Raw genomic sequence first — 22,226 nt, forward strand, 5'->3', positions numbered from 1 at the left:
GGAGACTTGCCTGTGCTATTGCACCAGATTTTGGCTTGCTCACTTCGAGCAGTGACTAGATTTTAATGCAGCTGTTGGGGGAAGAAGTCAAACTGCACTAGAAACTGAAATAAAATAAATCAAATATACCTGCAGCTTAAGATGAGATGTAGCGCTTCTGGGGTTGTCAAACTGCTCAACATTTACTGTGGGTCAACAACTGGTTCATATAATTCTCACAGTTGTAGCTCAACACTGTTTGAATACACGTTGCACATAAAATTGCTGCCACATTTAATATTTGAAGTAAAACCTACCGGACAAACTCCTAATGAATTTTAGAAGCTTCAATGTTTTCTTCTTTGAATGGTGTGTTAAGGTTGTGCTGCTTTTAAGGACAGGAAAAAGATACCAAAACCAGAAAAGACACAGAATGTAGTCTTACAAACACTATTTCACTATGGAAAATGAAAAGATCTTCCACAACATTTTCAAAAAGACAGAGGTTTAGTTTCAAACTATCCTGACTAATCACTAAAACCACAGCCAAAGTAACTCTGCCAACTTTTCTTGATATTGCTTTATATGTTTAAGAAGTTGGTTTAAAAAAAAAGTCTAACAAAACCAAACTAAATCTTAAAATTAATGGGGCTGCCTCCAGCTGTCACACAGGACACCACTTTATGCTTTTACATGTCTTGGAAATAGCCACAGATGACAGAAAGTATTCACTCTTACCTGGTAACTTTCAGGTAGTTTTTGTGACTTGACATGTTTTATTTGAACACAGCCAATGCCAACAGATAATATGGATTCCTCCATCAGTGGCAAGGTCCCGGATTCCTGTACAGATCTCACTTCAACCTGAATTCGTCGAGACTGCCCCTGCCAGAAAAAAACAATTGGAAATGCTCGGGAAAAGAGAATAACAAATACTGGAAGCTTAATGACAGAGAGACCTCTAGTGGCAGTTATTTGCAAGTACCATTATGTTTTTATTTTGTGAAGAACGAAGTGGTAAGCCCGGCGACCTCAGTGTCCCAGTGTTGAAGAGTTACCCTTCTGTTGCAAGGATTTGTTTTCATAGGATTGATATATTTACAGAAAAATAAAAGTTCAGCATTCAGCAACTTCCCAGTTTACTTTTCTGGAGGATTTTTAAAACATACACTTATAGAAATTTATTTGTAATACTTCTAAAGGCAGGTGGGTCTCTTCCCCACCTATAAAAGAGAAGAAAAAAATAGTCTAATTTTGTGAGCTACTGGAATTTTAGTAAACTTGACTGAAAATTATTAACCCCTGGTGCTATCAGCGCAGCAAAGTAACTGGTCTTTATAAAACCCACAGGGGAAAAAAGATGGAAAAAAATCATCAAAGGAGTTGGGAAGTTTGGAGGTTCAGCTTGTATCTGACTTTTACTAATTCCTTGTGTTCTATGGGCACTTTGAAATGTTAACTACTCAGTTAAGCATTAAAAATTTAATGTATGTAGAATTCAAAGAACAAAAGAGTGGTTGGCCAGAAGGATCAAATAAAAGCGAACTCTGAACCTCTTCAAAAAATTATGAAGTCCAGTTGAGACTGATGACTGTTCTAGCAGGTGCTACCCAGAACAGAACATAGCAAAAAGATTACCCGTAAGCATTGATCACCTTTAAATCTGAGCTTATGCACACTGGCAGTTTCACAAAACCCCGAGGGACTCCACTCTCTTCTACATTTTGTCTGCTCTACACAATAACTTATTTTGTGTCCATCCCTTAACCATACAAAATAGCAGCTTCTTGGCTTTCTGCAGGCTCTTTTCACAGCCAAAATATATCTGCCTCCTTACCTGTCTGAGCTGGAAGATGCCTCCTGTGCACACATCCCTGGCAGAAGTCACCTCAACCGGGCAGTATTCCCCATTCTCATTCAACTCTAGAATTTGAACCCAGAGTTCTACTTTTCGCGTTACTTCACTCCACCTGCAAAATATGTCAAATATGGTTTCTATTTTTTTTTTTCCACAAAGAAAGAAGCAGCACAACCGATTAGCTCAGAATACAGACTGAAGAAGCAAAGGAACAAGTCAATATATGCACCATTTCTAAGTGTATATAATCATAGAATGGTTTGAACTGGAAAGGACCTTAAAGATCATCTAGTTCCAACCCCCCTTCCATGGGCAAGGATTGGGTTACCAGCTGTACAGTTCTTATAATTTTACTAACAGCTATTTCAGTCAAAAATCAGAAGTAAGCCTCTGCAATCCAAACCCCAGTTCCAATGCATTTTAACATTTATGCTTTGAACTCAGCTACTGCCATAGAAGCCCAGCATGGTTAGCCCTATCAGAAGACAGTGTAATAAAATATGATGCTGTCTCAGAAGCTTTCAAGATATAGCGCACTCTCCTGAATTTCAGGAACTCCTGTTGGAGCAAGCCCAGAGAAAGCAACAAAGATGCTCCAAGGGCTGGAGCACCTCTGCTATGGAGACAGGCTGAGAGAGCTGGGCTTGCTCAGACTGAAGAAGGGAAAGCTCCGGGGAGACCTCAGAGCACCTTACAGTGCCTCCAAAGGGGCTGACAAGAAAGCTGGAGAGGGTCTTTTGACAAGAGCCTGTAGGGACAGGACAATAGGGAATGGCTTTAAACTGACAGAGAGGTGATTTAGATGAGATCTTAGGCAGAAGTTCTTCCCTGTGAGGGTGGTGAGACACTGGCACAGGTTACAGAGAGAAGCTGTGGCTGCCCCACATCCCTGGCAGTGTTGAAGGCCAGGTTGGATGGGGTTTGGAGCAACTTGGTCCAGTAGAAGGTGCCCCTGCCCCTGGCAGGGGGTTGGAGCCAGATGATCTTTAAGGTCTCTTCTCACTCAAACCATTCTATGGTTTTATAGCCTGTTTTTTCCATCTCCTTTTTGCCATATTTTCCTGACTTTTCTTTCAAATTTCCCTACATACAGCTTAATGTTCAGAGTGCTCAACACAAGTTCAGGCTGGAAGTAAAAAGGTAAATAATTGCCAATAAATTAAGGTGCAGAGCAGCCTTCTAATTGGAGAGGCAAATTAAGGAAAGCATTTAAGAGAATACTATTAAGCTTCCTTTGGGGACAACAAACAAGCAGCCCCCTTCAGTCTGAATTACCATACTGTTGCATATTTACTCCAACTCAAGTAATTAGCAACATGGCTCTTCCAGTGGAAGCACTACAGGGATGACATTTCATGGTCAAGAATGAATTGGAGTCAGACCTTGAATAAATATATCAGCATACAGTCAGGACAACCTCTTGCTGTTTTAGACTTGATAGCTCTTTCTGGAGCAATCTAGCATAACAATATAAAGGAAAATAATCAGCTTGCTCTTTTGTAAAACACAGATTGAGTTTGCCTAGCTAAAAGGGGCTTCTAAGTCTTTCAAGGTTTACTACTAATTTGAAATAGGGATGGGCATTTCTCCTCTTTCACTTTTTCAAAGCCTACTGACACATTGCACGGTGGTTTTCCAATAGAGTCTACAATCTCAAAAACATGCTCAGTTGACTTCAGTTCAAAATTTGACTACTTATCTTGAACCTGCCTCAGAACTGGGCAGCTGAGACAGGGATTTTCCTGAAAATTCTAAGCCAAGGATCTATTTTCCATATTTACCTGTCACGAAGGCTGCGTGTTTTGGCTTGAATTATTCCCAAATCCCACAGGGCTGGATTTTTTCGGTCACCACTCTGCTTGTGCCCATATACTTCTATTGCCAAAGCACCATCATAAAGATGCTCCATGAAGTCTTCGGAAATATTTACAGAAACTTCCTGTAAGTGACAAATCGTTGTTGACTGTGACTACACAATGACTTTTGTTTAGAGATTTATTGTCTTGGCTTTAATATAAGCATGGAGTAAAGTCACCCTGGTCTCCAAGCCACAATATAAAGGAAAGAAAGAACTGTCACCTTCATTTGTAAAATCAGAAGGTAAGGCAATGATACATGATTTACTGAAGATTCAAGTCTATAAAGAGCTGAAAAATGACCGCACGCTGTTCCAAGTCATCATCTGATGGTTCCAAAAAAATTAAAATCATATTTTCTAACATTCAGTCAGAAAATCAAAACTCATCAGAAGGTATTGTATTTATTAAGAAATTATAAGCTGAATAAATTGCTCAGTGTAATAACAAATGACAAAGAACGAGAGGAGAACTCAGATAATTTGGCTGGGATTCATCTAAGCTGACTTCATCTATCTCTGTTAAAGATGCCTACACTCAGACAGTTGCTCCAAAGTCAATGGGAAGAAATGGCCTGCTCTAAGCTACGTGACTTAACTTTTTACTACTTTAATCTACTACATTAGGATAACAGGCATCATGTCCCAGGACTGGGACATTTCTCTCCACTACATCAGAGTCTAAAGTGATTCATGCTCAGCTGCATCTTTACTGTGGGTAAGCTAATATAAGTCTCTCTGCTGAACAGATTACTTGCCTTTATTAACCCACTTCATCTTCTGTGATTTCCACACAAGTGAACAATGTAGAATAATCAAACTTATATGGACTCTGAAGATGTTTAAGTTCTTATTAAAAATGGTATTAGGGTATCAGCCTCATGAAGTATTACAATGTGAGTGAAACTGCCTACAATTTCATTAATAAAATAGAAAAAGAAAAAAATACTTTACATTGCAGTGATCAAAGACAACCATGCACCGTGGCTCCTTGCTGACAGAGGATAAGGAAGGATCCACCTCAGGTGCAACATTGACTGGCTCCAGTTGATCCCAGAAAGTATATTTGCAGAACACAAAGTTGGAGAGATGCTGTGGCAAACCTGTAGCCTGAAGTATTTTAATCTAGAAAAGAGATGAGAAATGAAGGAAAAGCACTTATTCATTAGACATAGAATTAAAATATTTTCTGTTGGAACAATGTTGCTCTATATCCAAAGGATAATCAAAAACCCCAACAAACCAAACAAAATCAAACCACAAAACCCAAAACAAAACAAAAAAACCCTCACAAAATATGACTTTCTGCACCAACACACACGTGGCAATATTTTGAGTGCATTGGCTGACCATGGTCACTAGATGTCATCAGGCACATATTTCTTGGGAGTAAAAGCTAGAAGGCTGAATTTTACAAACACACCAAAACATCTTGCTCGTTTTTAATGGTGAGATGCAACGAAAACATTGTCATTTAAGAAGGACACAATGAAAATCTTGTAATTCTACCTAAACCTGGCTACTTTATCCTGAAAAATCCCTGTTTATTCTGTGATGCTAGAAACAACACAAAAATAAGCTCAGCAATACAGAAGTAGCCTGTGCCCTCTTGTTCAAAATCAAGGCCGAATAGAAACCAAAATGTTTTGTATGTATCTTCTGATCTAAGTGAAGCCACTGTATTAACCATACTATTTAATAAACTTCTGTTCCCCATTTGTCAAGTTAAGATAAAATTAGACAGGCTTCTATAGTAAGGCAGCACTCAAGATCCTCAGGAGGATATGTTTCCTGCAACAATATCCCATACTGCTTGCAAGCACTTGGAGCTCTGTGGGACAGGAAAAAACATAAAAAGGAATACAGCTGCCCCCAAATTGTTCATTTTGTCCAGAAGCCAGCGAAGTTGGGTACCATTCCCTCCTAGTGCTTTTTGCCTCTCTCTTTTCTTAGCTGTAGCTTAGCCTATCCTGTGTTTTACTACAATGTGAAACTGCTAGTAAACACTTTCCTTTTATTATTGACAATAATAAATACACCTGTATGTATTTCACAAACTAATATTTAGAGAGAGAAATGCTGAGAATTATTCACAGAACAATGGGAGTTTATCAGGTTCTGACTCCTTTTGAATTAGTGTAGCTCCAAACCTAGAGGACAGATCTTTCATTTCCAAGACTATAATGAACTCTATGGGCATATAGTTTAATTAATACCTTGAAGACTTAAAGAAAATAAATAAATAAATCATGGAGACTAAAAGGAACAAACCCCATCTAGTTATCTTGTATTATTTTAGCCACCCCAGAAATAAAATTCCATGAGAAAACACAGCAGTGCTTCAGGACAAACACTGGGACCCAGGTCATTACATAAGGCCATGAAACAAATACAGCAAAAGTATTAAACTCTGTGCATACAACTGAATCATTAGGTACAGCTAAATTATTTGTCCTATTTTTATTATTTGTTACTCCTGAAACATCAATACAATTTCATATACTCAATCAATGAGTACAAAGACAGGACTCTGCCTCTGTGGCTGCATACTGGAAGCAAACATGATACATAAGGTTCCAAAGAGACATCTAAGGTCCAGAAGCCAACAAACCAGGGACTTCTTTAAGATTTAAGACTTTGGATGGAAAGAGAGAAAGTTGCTCATAGGTTGGGATGTAACTGGAACTCACCCTGCAGACAAGCTTTCTCTCCTGAACGTCATTTTCATTTGAATAGTCTGGACTATCCTCACCTCCAACCAACCTGTCGTCTATCTCTCCACTAACTCGAACAACTTCAACGTGGAGACGACCTGACACCTGATAAAAAAAAAAGAGTAAGAATTACCTGTGTGCCAGAAAACAGTGACAGCTTCCTCCCTTTTCAGGTAATTACAGCTACTGCTGCTTCCAGTGTGTAAGCAGACAACATTTTATTCCTTTCTATTATCTTGTACTGTGCACTTGTTGCATGAGATGAACACTTTGGAGCTAGGCTCAAAGAGCCTTTGTTATAAAATTATAAAATAATCAGCCACTAGATTAACTTTGGGAACACCATACTGCAATTTCACCTTCACACCAGTCTCTAGAGTCTGCAAAGTTCATGTTATGCACAACACAGAGAATCATAGAATCATAAAATGGTTTGGTTGTAAGGGACCTTAAAGCTCAACCAGTTCCAACCCCCTGCCACGGGCAGGGACACCTTCCACTAAGACCAGGTTGCTCCAAGCCCCATCCACTCTGGCCTTGAACACTGCCAGGGATGGAGCAGCCACAGCTTCTCTGGGCAATGAATTAAAAACACCCAGAGATTGAAGAATGTTACCTGGCATGCTCTAGGTGCCTTTGAAGTTGTTCTTACAGTATATATTTAAGAGCCTATTCTTGATAGTAGTCAGTGAAAGCCAGTGGGGCTCATAGTTGTTTTATGAAGTATTTATTTGGGTTGCTTCACTCACAAAGCTGCTTAAAAAGCTTTTCCTCATTTTACAGTCACCATGCTGGGAACCAGAACTGCCTATACAACTCTAACAAGTTAGTATGTGATTTGCATAATTCCAAATCATTAGCAAAGAGCTTGTCCATATGAAACTGGAAAATACCTGCTATATGCTGGTAATGAGATCCACAGGCTGCAATTAAATAAGTAAGGATATATTATGGAAGAATGACAAACCTCTCCCTTCTGGTTGATGATTGGAACAGCATATTGCAGCTTCACATCATAGAAGAGGCACTCAAGAAACACATTAGCTACTCCGATAAGGCTGTGGTTTTCCTGCTCATCATAGAATGGGTCAGCTCGCCTGAAGTAAGCCCTCATCACCTTCAATCAAATTCATAATAATGTAAGAAAACCAAACTTTTCATGAAAAGGCTTTCACAACCAACCTAATGAAAGAAAAATGGACTCAAGCAATAGGCTAGACTAGATCACAAGAATGGAAACCTGAATTTTACTTTGGATCAAGTATAAGGCCTGTCCTCAGCAAGTTCTCCTTTATGTCACCAGAAACAGAGAAGTCAGCCTCAACTGCTATTGTGTTTACATACGGCTTCTTACTGTACACTTGATTCTATCACCAAACTATGTATGCAAACAAGCATCAGTGACAAAAAAGGCTTAATGACATGCTGAAGACCACTTCAGCACCAGGAAAAGAAAAAGCTCAGAAAAACTTCTCTCTCTATGTACTTTCTCCCAGTCTTTACCCTCCCCCTCCTGAACCAGAAGATTTTCTCACATCTGCTTAAACATAAAATTTAACAGGGATGTAGTTCTATCAGCACAATACTGGAGTAATTTTTACTTACTGGGTTGTCTTCCTCACAGTCTTTCCACTCCTGGTAAAGATCCCTCATATCTACCAATCGATTCTCCAGCTTTTCCAGTGACCAAATCTGTTTGCCTTTCCCTTTCCTTCTCACCTGAATAGCAGGCTCGCTGAGAATTGCCCCTCTCTATGAAACAATTAGAGATATAAGTAAGTGATTTGTGTAACAACAAGGAAAAGGCAGTTTAAAACCAATACAAAACCGAGAAGATCTTTGGCAAAAGTCTAGATTCTGTTCTTTTTTAATTCTAGCTTGAAGTTCAAGTATGACAGACTCTGAGCTTGGCTGTCACAGTATATTTGTGTGCAGTTTAATTGTGAAGTCTAATCACAACTACAGGCACTAGTTTCCATGGCTTTTCACCTTACGTAAGTATTAGAAGTAGGAACATTTAAGCATTTCATAAATATCAAGTTACAGCAGGCCTGGAGTCCCAGATAAGATTACTACTGTCTGCAACTTTCAACTAGTGCAAACACTTAACCCTCTTTACCATCCTGTTTCTAGGTGTGTCAGAAGACTGCAAAACAAAAAAAAAAAAAAAAAAAGCAGACAAGTGACACTTTTAAAGTAATTGATAAAAATTCTAATCCTGGAATAAAATACATCTACTGTACTCATGACAGCATGAGTATTCCCAAAATACTGAGCTGATGCCAAGAACATGAATAATACCAACTTAGGTAGCCAGCCTGAGACATGGATGTTTGGGTTCACTTCCCTCCTTCAATGATTTCTAAGCCCAGAACAAATAACCCAAAACCTCTTTGCTCCAGCTCCTTCCTCCACAATGGAGATGACAGCATTTTCCCAGCTCACTAGGTGATGGAAAGTCAAACGTCCACAAGGAGATGGTGAGTACTTGAAGCAGATGTTACCTAACCTACACAGATTTTGTCACCATGCAACAGAAGCAAGTCTGAACTTCAACACCACTGAAAAGGACTTGCACCAATACAGGTATCAGTAAGATAGTATATATCAGGTTTTCATGGTAATGAAATAAGATTAGAATGTAGCGTGTGCTAACAGAGCCATATTTAATACACATGACTAGACTGGCAAACTAGCTAGACCACTGAAGTCATAACACAACAAACGTGAATGCTAAAGGGCAAACATACTGAAAAATTTTGTTCCATTAGGGCTACCTTACCTTACTGTTAGCATTAAGGCTTGAAGCTGGGATCTGGAGGGTAACTTTATATTCTGTCCTCTTGTCCAGTTCTTCTCCGATAAAATTGGCTTCTCTCACATATAAATTGGCTTTAACAATCTGCTCTCGCAGCTTTCTCAGGCTGTGGGTCAGCATTTCTTCTCTAAAAGAGGGGGATATGGAAGGGGAGACAGGAAAAAATCACAACGTTTAAATATTGGACTGAGTGCAAAACAAATCATCCCTTGACAGGAAGCAATCTCAACATCCAATCGGGAAGTCAGCTTCATTAGGGGCCCACTTCAATGCCGCTATGCCAATGTACATAGCACGGGGAATAAACAAGAGGAGTTAGAGACATGCACACACTTGCAGGGCTGTGATCTTACTGGTATCACAAAGATGTGGGGGGATGGCTCCTGTGAGTGGAGTCTTGGAATGGAAGGATAGAGGCTTTTCAGGAAAGACAGGCTGAGGTGACAAAGAGGGGGTGTCACGCCATATGTCAATGACCAGCTGGAGTACATGGGGCAACCCCTGGGATGGGTGAGGAGCTGACTGAGAGCTTATGGGTCAAGATTAGAGGGAAGGACAGGTGACATTACAGTGGAGGTCTGCTACAGAAGACTTGACCAGGAAGGCCAAGCGGATGAGGCCCTCTGTAGACAGATAGTAACTGCCTCGCAGTCTGGTCCTCATGTGGGACTTCAACCACCCCAATATCTGTTGAGTCAATGAGGAGAGAACAAGGACCTTGTTCTTGCCAACAAGGAGGGGATGGTGAGGAATGTGAAGCTCAAGGGCAGTCTTGGCTGCAGTGACCATGAAATGGTGGAGTTACAGATCCTTAGGGCGGTAAGTATCCCTAGTCAGCTGAAGAGAAAAGCCTTCAGGCTGACTCAGCAAGTCCAGAGGAAGCCATGAAGATACTCTGAGGGCTGGAGCACTTCTGCTATGGAGACAGGCTGAGAGAGCTGGGCTTTTTCAGCCTGGAGAAGAACAGAGGCTCTGGGAAGATCTCAGAGCAGCTTCCAGTGCCTAAAAGGGCCAACAAGAAAGCTGGAGGGGGCTTTTGACAAGGGCCTGTAGGGACAGGACAAGGGGGAATGGCTTTAAACTGACAGAGGGGAGATTGGGATGAGAAGAAGGAAGAAGCTCTCCTCTGTGAGGGTGGTGAGGCCCTGGCACAGGTTGGCCAGAGAAGCTGTGGCTGCCCCATCCCTGGTCGTGTTCGAGGTCAGGTCGGACAAGGCTTTAAGCAACCTTTTCTAGTGGAAGGTGTCCCTGTGCAGGGTGGTTGGATCTAGACAGTCTTTAAGGTCCCTTCTAAGCCAAACCCTTCTATGCTTCTATGTGGGTTTCTTCTCATCTGAGGAGCAGCCAATATTTACTCCAACAAATACATGGCTTGGTAGGACCCACTTCGTAACACAGAAATATTTTTCCAAAGCATCTACTGAAACCTTTTAAAAGACTAACAAGAGAGCATGACTCATTCAATGGGACTTCTGGCTCTAGAGAAGCCCATGGCAGGGGGTTTGGAAATGTATGAACTTTATGGTCCCTTCCATCCAAACCATTCTATGATTTTTAACATAAAAATCAGGTAAATTAAATTTCATTTCTTCTGAAGGAAAAAACCCAAAACCAACCCAACCAAATAAGATTATGAGTTTAGCAGTATAAACATTAACATACTGCTGGCTTTGGAGACTTCTCCATGCATCTGCTGAACAGTCAGCTCTTGTGTGGCTTATTCCAGAGTTTCCCCACCACAGATGTGGATGCTCCATTTACAGAGAAAGGTTTATTCAGACACCATACCCACTTGCTCACTGGCTTTCCTGACAAGCATCAGAGTGAACCAACTGTGCAACACAGGAATCTGGTACCACAAAATATTCCAGTCACAGAGCTAATACCTTGATAGGCTTTCTCAAATATTTTCAAAAATATTTCAAAGATTGCTTCTCTAGACATATAAATTAGATTTCTACAATGTTTTTATCATACTCCTTGTTTTCGGGTAAGCTTCATCTTCCTCTTGCAGCTTCTCTTTTGACAGTAATACTGGCAAAGATCATTAGAGGCTGAAGTAAATAACCTCAGTGCAGTTGCCTAGAAAGAGGCAAAGAGGACAGTGGCTCCTCTGTGGTTATTGAACAAGTTTTGCATTGCTCTGGATCAAAATTCTTCTTATCATCCTTCTATTCCCTTTTCTTTTTGCACTCTTCTAGTTGTCAAGACCTGTCCAGCTCAGACAGATGGATGGGAGTCAAGAGTAAAAACAACCTTCCAGCAGCTGAGTCACGATCCACAGAACAACAAACTGATATGGGAGTCTCAAAATGTCTTCCAATCACCTTGTTAGACAAATTCATTGCTCATCAGGAAAGTTTCTCCTTAACAACAAAGCAGGCACTCATTCTTTCTTATCTTTTCTAGCATTATAGGTCTGATTATTCCAATATTTTCAACCTGTCCTCCCCTGTCCCCACAGGAGTCCTCTCAGAAATTTTGCAGAGATATGCAATTAAATCCTGCAAAAATCACTAGCACTAAAGAACTTTAAATGAACACTCCTGAGGGTCAGATTTGATTACTCACCTCTCCTCCGCCCACTGGCGTAAGCGCTGCTGGGCACTGGGGGAGTGAAAAGAGAACCTGTCCATGCTGCGGAAATGCTGCTTCTCTGGCGACAATCGCCTTCGCAATTGCTCCAGTTCATGTTCGTACATCAGCCTCTGTCGTTCAAGTGCAGACCTCTTCTCTTCTTGATGTTGCTGTTCCAGGCTTTGCAAGATTGACTGCATTGGATCTAAGCAGATGTTGAAAATAAAGAAGCTAGTACTTCTGGGGGTCAAATTCCTGTTAATCGTAAAATTCAAATTGAAACAGTCATGTAATGAAAATGGGGCAGAGACGGGGGACTCTGAAATACGAGATTTTTCCCATGTTCTGCTACAGAGATGCTGTATGACTTTGAGCAAGGTGGAAATTATTATGTTTTGGTACTTTCCTTCTCCATTCTCTATCTCCTGTTATCCATATTAGGGCCTGAGATAGCCACTGAAATTCATGGTGAGGAATGTCCTAGACAGTAAATACAGTTATCATATAAAAGGAGGAAGAGATTACATTTTTGTTGTAATGCATATTAAAAAAAAGTTGCTGAAGTGTTGAACAAAATAAACATCTACAGAACAGACTGGATGGATAATTGAAGAGAATTCAGAAAAGCAAAAGAACAAGCTGAAAAAACTTCTTCCTGTTTCCCAAATTAATGTCATTCTGGGACAGCTACATAATACCACAAAAACCAAAGAACATGGTTTCAGAGACAGAAATCAAGGGAGTTAATGACTGAGTGAGACATAACACAAGAAAAATCAACAACAACAAAGTGAAAACACTTTGATAGCAGGCTGCAATTCCACCAGTGTTCCAGTTTTGGCTTTTTCCTCGACAAGAACTGCCAAAGCAAACAGTCTGCAATGTTTCCCCCCCCCGCCATCAATTGCAAAAATGGCTATGATGAGTCATTCACAAGAAAAATTCACCGGTAGGAAGTTATGAGGGAAAAAGTCTGAGGTTAAAAGTCCCCGAAGATGTAACCCCGTATTCTGTACATACTTCCAGTAATTTCTGTGGCTTCTTACCATTGCTACCAAGCGCCTTCATAGTGACTTCCATCTGAGCATACTCATAGCTGAAGTTAATCTCACTAGACACTTCACTGGAATTGTCCCCATCTATGTCCAGCTGTTCAACACTATTACTGCACTTCATAGAGTTGTCTCGCTCTTCATCCTCATGATCTGCCTTCTTTTTCTTCTTTGGCAAATTCAGCCTTTCAAAAACAGGAAAATTTTTAAAGGACTATTAATTGCTCAACTCTGAAACAAAGGGTTGCTTTCAAAGACTATTAAAATAAAGCAGATTATCCAAATCTGTAAGTTTTTGCCTTTCAAAATCTGTTGATCTACGAGTGTAGTTTTCCTCAGTGTAAACAGGGGAGTTCAAGGGAAACTAATCTATTCTACACTCTAATAATAGAGAATACCTGCCATTACTAATCATATAGTTTAGATGACCATTAATTTTTTCAGTTGTCACATATTCAAATAATTTAGAGGCAATAATGAAAATTTATCTCTCTTTTTATACAGATTCTTCTTTCAAGCATAAATGAAACCAATTTAGTTTTAGATTATCATTTAAACCCACTAACCTTTAAGGTATTTCACACCCACCACAGAGGGTTTCAAAAACTGAGTCTTTCATTGAAAACTCTTATCAATGATCCTGTCTGGTAGAGGAAGAGTGTAGGTATGTCTGGAGACAGTACTCCAGGGAACTCAGAAAACAGTAAATTTGTAAGACCCAGATCACTGTATAACATAGGTCAACAATCTAATACCTTATCTGCAAAATCCAAAATGCAACCTACCCAAGTCAAGGCTTGGGTGTAATATTTTCACCGTGGAGTAGAACGTACTTAGTATTAATGTGGTACCAAGCCACCTTAAAGACACCAGCTCAAAAATTAAATCTCTTTGATGAGATAATATTATTGGTAACCACAGCAAGGTCCTCATCAGCAAGATTACAGTCCCTTTGAAAATACAAAATTTAAGTCAAGATAGTGCTCCAAAATTGAAAATAAGCACAGTTGTTATAATATTTAGTATTCAAGAACAATCATTCATCAGCACTGCCTTTTTACAAGAAAACTGGAGAGGGGTTTTTTACAAAGACAAGGGGGAATGGCTTTAAACTGACACGGGAGATTGAGATGAGCTTTTAGGCAGAAGTTGTTCCCTGTGAGGGTGGTGAGGCCCTGGCACAGGTTGCCCAGAGAAGCTGTGGTTGCCCCATCCCTGGCAGGGTTCAAGGCCAGGTTGGACGGGGCTTGGAGCAACCTGGTCTAGTGGAAGGTGTCCCTGCTGATGGCAGGGGGTTGGAACTGGATGAGCTTTCACGTCCCTTTTAACCCAAACCATTCTAAGATTATAATCCCAATGTAAAAGAAATCACCTCCTCCTGAAGCTTGAATGCTCCACTGACTTCTTTCTTTATACCTTAAGATAAAACCAAGTTGGCACAAACTTATAATTTCTTTAATGTCTTTTGTACCTGAAGAAGTGGTTGTTTCCCCACAGTATTCTGTCTCCATGATGTAGCTGGATAGGACACATGACAGCAGAACCATTTACGAATGTCCTGTGAAAAGGCAAAAATCTAAAGCAAATACATCTATATAAGGTTTTTTGTTGGTTTGTTTTTTTTTTTTATCCCAGTACTACTTTATTATTGCAAATAGTTAGAGAAGAAGAACAGGTTTATGGATTGCAGCAAACAGGCAAAATATCTCCAGAAACTTCACTGATCTACTGTGCTGTTTCATAAAATCCTCAAAAGCAGCTTCTTTTGACTGCTTATGGAGTTCAGTGTTTTTGGATAGATAATAACAGCTATATCTGGGGAGTATAATTAGAGGTTAAAAATGAGGGACCTGAAAAAAGATAATGTCGCTACAAATAAACACTTTTCACAGTACTTTGAAATGCAGACACAAAATAGTAACATTTGAATAAGACATTAGAGACCTTTGCTATATAAATGGCTTAAAGACAATAAACTAAGAATAATCAGAAACTACTTTTATTTCAGAATCAGATTAAGTTTGAAAATATGACCATAGGATAACTCAAATTTGAAGGGAAACACATGATGTCATCCAGTCCCTATGTCCTGCCCAAAGCAGGATCAACTACAAATGATGGGAAATGTGAAATTGCTGAATTTTGTGTACCTAACAATAAATTACTAGAGATGCTGACAATGCAAGCCATTTTGTGATCAATTTGAATATACCATCTGCCTTTCAAGTACTGCTACTTAATCAAATAAAGCAACAAATGCTTCAGCAGCTCTTTGCATATCAACAGATTTCCTAGAAAATTAATTCAAATTTTGACAGTTACAGCTACACAGCTGCAAATCAGTATCTCATTGCTGAAAGCACATGCAATTTGCTCATCCTCTTTGAGAACTTACAACACCATCACTGAGAGAAATCTCAGAAATGAAAGATGAGTTGACAGAGGGCTAAATGACAGCAAAATGTGAAAACAAGATACAAGAAGTAGAATTTCCTCCCTTAAAAACAGAAAGAAATGTTTATTTTCTAATTATCTTTTTGCACCAATAGTCATAAAATACTAGATAAAACTACAATTATTATACAACAGGAGCTGTATTTTATTCCTTTACCTAGTATTTTTTTTAGGTGTTAACATAACCTGTCCTTCTGGGGTGATGTCTATAATGCAGTGTTCAGGAAGAATTCCCATTCCACACAGCTGGATATCTTGAGAGTTGTCTGAGCCTATTAATGTGTGCTCCTGGGGAAAATTAATTCAGATGTTAGCAATGGGTTGCAAAAGTTCACTTGTTCTAATCAATCCATTCTCCTTCTGGATGTACCTTTTCATCTAGATCCAAATTTGGAAGCTACTTAATACTTCACTTAGAAGGGAAAAAGAAGAATGATACATTGCAAAAGCAAATCCTTGCTTTGGCTAACAGTAACAAGTAGGAGCACTCAGGAAAGTTTACAGACAACAATTAAATCCTGTGATGAAGAGGTTTCTATAATTTAATTGCAGAAGTCAGTGCCTTGGGATGTTGTAGAAGCAAAAACTAAAAAATAAAAGAGTTCAAAGAGGAAATAAGACAGGTTCTCAATGGTTAGATCCACAGCTATTATGCTGGTTCCAACAGCTTAGGAAATTTCTGAAGTACTCAAGACATGACGGATTTGACAAATGAAGGATCATGCTACACATGCCCCAACCCATCCATTTCTTCTTTAGGTATCTCTAACCAATTTCTGAGGAACCGATACTACAGCCTAGATAAGTCAGGTCAAATCATTCTTCAGTACTTTTAAGATCGAGTACATCTGCAGCTCAGCAATCTCAGAATTTCAGGCAAAACAGGTCTAGGTCATTTTATCAGAAGAATTTAAAAGCACAGGGATTTCAACACCAGAATTCTCAACTAACAATACAAATCTGTATTATTAAAAAAATAATAATAAAGTAACTGAAACACACAAAGCCTACCCCATGCAAAGGGGTTTTGTCTAAAACAGAAAGCAGCACAGTACCACCTGAGACTTTTCTGCTGGTGCTGATGAGCCAAAGCCTGTTTTCTGATTAGGCTTTGGTCTCAGCACGCTCTTGTCATGTGTTCCCAATGAACACCACAGAAGCCGGCACTACTCCAACAGTTGTCAGTGCCAAGACTGATTTAGCAGCTTGAGTCATACACTGGACACCTACATGAAAGGTGTCTGGAAAGAATTCAATTCTTCTTCCAAAACCTCAGCTCTTTTGTCTTTCTTAATACTTCTTAGCAGATACAACATTGAAAAAGTTATTTCCCTTGCTTTCATGAAGATACCACAGAGCAACAGTGACTAATATTAAAGAGGATAATGTATTTCCTCAGACCAACTAAACCAAACCTATCTTTCAGCCCAATTGCTAATTTTGTGGCTGTTTTGAAAGTTTTTACAGACCACTTCAAAGAGAAGAAAATGATTTGATGTGAAGCTCAGGCTGCTGATGTTCTTATACTGATAAAATGTTAGAACTTGCACTCTAAAATGCGACTTCAAAATGGGTGCACTTCATTTCTCCTGGCTCCAGATCACATCTACAGTTCGTTAAACTAGAACAAACTGCCCAAATGTTTCAGTGCAGAGTCCAGAAGTCACATCACATGTTTTATGTTTAACATCAGTAATGGGGACTGTATATCAACAGAAGTGCTAAGGCAGAACAGAACGTGATTTTCACTCTTGGCAAGTTCCACTTAGAGGAAAAAAATGCAATTTATAAACTGCAGATAGCAGTCAGAATTTGGACTACATATGTAGAAGCAAGAGGATTATTGATATGCCCAATCTTTATATAAAACATTTTCCTGAGTAAAACACTGTGAATGTTGGCATTAAAAAAAAAAAAACAAACACAACAGCCCCCTCCTCCTGCAACCAGGGGATAGTTTCTTAAAGACAGCACTTTTAAATTTCTGTCAAAAAAACAAACCAAAACCATAAAATACCCAAACCTTCCTCTACTATGAAGAATTAAATTTGAAAAAAAGGTTGTAATCATTTTTAATGAAGCAGTGAATACTGGAGAATGCGTTAGATGTGCAGCTTTGATAAAATTTTCCAAGTGTACCTCTGCCAGTGGCATTACAGCTTAATTCTATTAAAAAAATATATATTTATTTTTACCTTTAAATAGTATACCAGAAGTTCATTGAGAGCTGGATCTGCATTCAAATTAACCAGGAAGCATTTATTATCTCCAACTTTTATTCCAGAAGACTGAAGAGATATGCCAAGGCTTTCCAACTGTTTCTGACGCTCCTGCAAGAAAGCAGCCATCAAAATTAAGTGGACTGATGTACAGCCCTTCAGAAATGCATTCGTATCTGCCAAAGCCACACGACAAAATGATGAACTGCTGCTTCTGAGAAAGGTAACTCTTCTGCACGAGATTAGACACAAACCCCCTAATTATATCATTTTTGATGAGGGTATCTGTAGCTTCTCTTGTCCTTCCACCTCTGCTCTCCGAGGGCTACGTGCTACGGTCTCACACAGTTGCATCTTCCCAGTGGAAAATGAAAACAGCCGAGAAAAGCACACTGCAGTACTGTAGGAGCTTCTCCATGACCTCACTGGAACAGCAAAATGCTACCACAAAGACATCTCTAGAGCCCTTTATTTTCCTCTTTTGAGCTAAAAAGCAACAAGTTAAGTTAAATCCCTGCCAAGTCAAGCTCCATGTCTATCTTTTGTTCCAGAGCAATCAAAATGACAAAAAACTGGCAACCTGCTATTTAACTAATGCAAATAACACTTCCTGCTGAACAAGAATAGTAGCATTTTGGATGGTGTTTTGTTCTTGTCAATAGACTTCATAGAATTCAACAACAAAGCATTACTGTGCAAAAATGTACATCTTTCAAAGGGAAGTGTTTGGGTGAAGACTAGAGCAGTGAAAGAGGAACATTAAGCGTTTCTGACTTAAAAAAACGAAAGGGATTCTTTAATAAAAAGCATTGCAATAGAAATGTTGAGGATTGTTCCCAGGATCATACAGAAACTGAAATGAGACTCACTAGCCACAACAGCAAAAAACATTTAAAAAATAAACTTGGAAGGCCTCTCACACAATTATTACAGGGAAGAAGAAACAGGGGAGGAGGATAATAATTAAAAAAACCCTAAAATTAGCAGAGATTATGTAGGAATAATGCTGGAGTATTTATTAAGGTTCTGACCTTTACCTACCAATTTGCTTTGTATTTAAAAATTAGATATGTCATACTATTCAGTGAAATTTTCTGCTCAGCACTGGGGCTATAGCAGGTCTAATCAAGAATAAAATTGCAAAGAATATCCAGCACAACTTGCTTGTGATTTTCTCTACCCTTTGTCCCCACACACTTACAAAACTGACATAATGGTCCTCATACGGAAAAGTCATGTGTGTGAGAGAAAAAAAAACCCACAAAGAACAGAAAAAAAACCTGCAGTATGATGTCAAAGATCTCTCTTCCGATCACCAGTGCCAGGCTCCGAAGTTCACAGAATCCCTTATTATCTACAGAGATAAAGAACGTGTTGCCCAAAGGAGGACTTGGCCCACAGTCAAAATCTCATAGGATTAACTTAAAGATAATGAGCCTGTTTAACTTTTGCTCAAGACCTAACGTTAATTAACTTAAACTTTCAAATTACATTAAAAGTATGTCAAACTTTCACTGAAAATGTGAAAAAATTGCCTGTTCACACAGTCCTTAAGGCTTTGAACCATTACTGCCGCTCCATCCCTACAAACTGCCTTTGATGGCCCTCAGTCTTTATGAGGAATCATCCTTTCCTCAGAGATTTACAATTACCTTTCTATCCTACCTGCCTCCCCTGATATAATTTGACAAGACAGATGTTAGTGGATGCTGGCCAGAAATAAAGTCACATGACAAGCCATGATATAAATGAATTTAACCTTGGACCTGTCTAAGCCTACTGTACTGGGCTTGCGTGGCAAGGTTTTAGTAGTCCGGGGAGGACTACAGGGGTACTTTCAACGAAAAACTGCTAAAAGCTTACCCTATGTCTGACAGAGCCAACACTAGCTAGCTCCAAGACAGACCCCTGCTGTGCTACTGTCCATTAGTAACAGTGGTAGGGCCTTTGGGATAATGTATTTAAAAAGGGTAAAAAGTTACTTGACAAGAGCAATGTCAGCCAGACAGAGGAGTGAGAACATGTGAAAGGAACAGCCCTGCAGACCCCTGGGCCAGTGAAAAAGGAATGGGAGGAGGTGCTCCAGGCACTGGAGCAGATTCCCCTGCAGCGCGTGGCGAAACAGGCTTTGCTCCCACAGCCCATGCAGGTCCATAGTGGAGCAAATATCCCCCTGCAGCCCATGGAGGACCCCATGTTAGAGGAGGTGGATGCCCCAAGGAGGCTGTGACCCCATGGGAAGCCCCTGCTGGAGCAGGATCCTGGCAGGATCATCAAGAGAGGAGCCCAGGCTGGAGCAGGTTTGCTGGCAGGACTTGTGACCCTGTGGCAGTCATGCTGGAGCAGCCTGTTCCTGAAGGACTGCACCACTTGGAAAGGATCCACACTGGAGCAGTCTGTTCACCAGACTCTCAGCTCTGAAGCATCGTAACAGACTGCAAATTTAGAGACAAAGAGCAGGAGAGCTAAAGCAAATGTGCAAACATCGAGGCAGATTTAATCTGTACCACTGAGGCCATCACTCTAATTTTTCAACCTCCTCGAACACTCAGGGTTTGTGTGCCGAGAAACTATTGTGTAGGATGAAAGCAGAAATCTTACTGTTATTTTTTAGTTTTTTCCACCCTTATACATAGGGAGGAAAATCCATGTATGAATCTGCATTGAAAGCCAGGAAGCCCTCGTAGTCACAAGCAGCACTTCTTACAATGGATCTTTAAAACCAGAATCAACACAGTCTATTCTAATTGTGTCATCTACAAGAGGGCTTTGTATCAGAGGCTCCACTTTCTTCTTATTTATTACATACTATTCATCACCTTTCAATAGACCTCCCCCTCAAAAGCTCCCTACTGCAAACACATACATCAGCGCTTGTGTGGTAAGAACTGGAGGTGTCATGCAATAATCATGGTGACCTGCACAACTTTTCAATGTAACCATCATATTCAATTACGGTCTGAGGCCCTAAATATCAGTGTAAGAGGTCTTAAAACACACAGGGATCCTGAACAGTGCTATTTTTCAATATTCTGAATGCCCTTTGCCTTGTATATTGAGGCTCTGTGTAAATAACCTTGCATTTAACACTCCCAATGCTCTCATCTTCCATCACAAACAATGATTTTACTGTCTGAAGAATATAAACCCCCTGTAATCCTCTCATCCATGGATTATTATTTTTTTTAAATAACTTCTCCATTTGCGTGCAGTGACAATTTATTATTGTCACTGGAATAGTAATCTGAGATGCCCCCAGCTATCACAGGAATTAAGTGAAGCTTTTCAAAAGGACAGGAAGCTTGACCTACTTACCCTAAATGTGGGGAGGTATTCCGACTATGAACTGACAGACAAAGGAAACAAACCTATTTTTCATTTAAAAAAAGGAGGAGAAAAGAAAGCGGCAAACCTGTGCTATCTCCTCAGTTTTTCTTAATTTTTCTTCCCAGGTCACAGTCATTTCCTGAATCAACTTTTCTGATTCCTCCAATCGTTCTTTTAATTCTGGTGATTTCATAGCCTGCAGAAACAGAAGAAGAAAGCTTGTTGTGCTTTTCTTCCATTCACACTGCTGTCACACAGATTGGGAAAAAAAAGGAAACATAACTCTACTCATTTTTTCAAGGCATGCTTACCAGTAAGTAAATGCATTTTTAAAATACATACTGCATATAAATGCAGAATCCATCCAAATCTTAGTTTAATTAGTTTCAAGTACAGATGCTGGAGTTTATAGACTTCAATGCAAACCAATTACATGATGATGGCAGATTTGCACAAAGATATTAAAACGCAAAATGAGTGTCCCAAACAACTCATATCTAAACCAACCTTGTTCCTGAAAATACTGCTGATCGGGCCAGCCACCATCCTCTCAGCTGTTGTTCCCTCAAAATGAAACGTGACATCTCAGTCACTCAAACTGATATACCACCAAAATATTTTTCTTGTTCATTTTGATATGGCCTGATGGGTGTCATTGTTTTCTTTCTATACCAAACACGAAGTCATTTGAGGTGCTCTGGTTATCCGCCTCTGCATTTACTTACGTATTTTACGAAGTGGATAAAGCCTAGAAAGGAGCCTTAATGTGTGCTTCCAGACACATGAATTCAGGTTTCTTGCTAATCCATCATAGCTCTAATTTTGTTCTGTGAAATAGTCAAAGGGCCATGTTCTACCCAAGGACTAACTTGAGATAAGAAGTTACCCACCCCACCCCCATCCCCCCACATGCATCAAACTCTCAAAAAAATGAAAGGATATTTTTTTTATGCTACTTATATTTACATCCTCCAGTCTTGGCACTGGTATATTCCTTCTCTAGACAGGCTGAGAAAGTTGGGGCTGTTCAGCCTGGAGAAGGCTGTGTGGAGACCTCACAGCAGCCTTACAATATCTGAAGGGAGCTTATAAGGATGCTGGGGAGGGACAATTCATTAGGGACTGTAGAGATAGGACAAGGGGTAATGGGTTAAAACTTAAACAGGGGAGGTTTAGATTGGATATAAGGAAGAAATTCTTTACTGTAAGGTTGGTGAGGCACTGGGATGGGTTGCCCAGGGAAGCTGTGAATGCTCCATCCCTGGAGGTGTTCAAGGCCAGGTTGGACAGAGCCTTGGGTGATATGGTTTAGTGTGAGGTGTCCCTGCCCACGGCAGGGGGGTTGGAACTACATGATCTTAAGGTCCTTTCCA

General features: G+C 39.8%; 1 protein-coding gene across 7 annotated transcripts in view; it reads right to left on the reverse strand.

Moving 5' to 3' along the window:
* The window catches only part of KIF13B (kinesin family member 13B), a 129,254-nt gene that overhangs the window by 38,139 nt on the left and 68,889 nt on the right, over positions 1-22,226 (reverse strand). For 4 of the 7 annotated variants that reach the window (XM_057427701.1, XM_057427698.1, XM_057427700.1 and 1 more), the window contains exons 12-25: positions 20,939-21,049; positions 17,503-17,637; positions 15,465-15,595; positions 14,325-14,411; positions 12,848-13,038; positions 11,796-12,006; positions 9,189-9,351; positions 8,012-8,158; positions 7,374-7,523; positions 6,383-6,511; positions 4,647-4,817; positions 3,619-3,776; positions 1,817-1,949; positions 718-864 (exon numbers count right to left, since the gene is read on the reverse strand). In XM_057427701.1, the coding sequence (XP_057283684.1) occupies positions 718-864; positions 1,817-1,949; positions 3,619-3,776; positions 4,647-4,817; positions 6,383-6,511; positions 7,374-7,523; positions 8,012-8,158; positions 9,189-9,351; positions 11,796-12,006; positions 12,848-13,038; positions 14,325-14,411; positions 15,465-15,595; positions 17,503-17,637; positions 20,939-21,049 (2,064 nt within the window). Of the gene's footprint in view, positions 1-717; positions 865-1,816; positions 1,950-3,618; positions 3,777-4,646; positions 4,818-6,382; positions 6,512-7,373; positions 7,524-8,011; positions 8,159-9,188; positions 9,352-11,795; positions 12,007-12,847; positions 13,039-14,324; positions 14,430-15,464; positions 15,596-17,502; positions 17,638-20,938; positions 21,050-22,226 lie in introns of all 7 variants that reach the window. The other 3 variants (XM_057427695.1, XM_057427699.1, XM_057427694.1) reach the window with 1 other exon arrangement.

Source organism: Pezoporus wallicus, unplaced genomic scaffold (genome assembly GCF_028554395.1).
Source record: "Pezoporus wallicus isolate ANWC-B61680 ecotype Strahan unplaced genomic scaffold, APGP_CSIRO_Pwel_v1 contig_6464, whole genome shotgun sequence".
Classification (NCBI taxonomy): Eukaryota; Metazoa; Chordata; class Aves; order Psittaciformes; family Psittacidae; genus Pezoporus; species Pezoporus wallicus.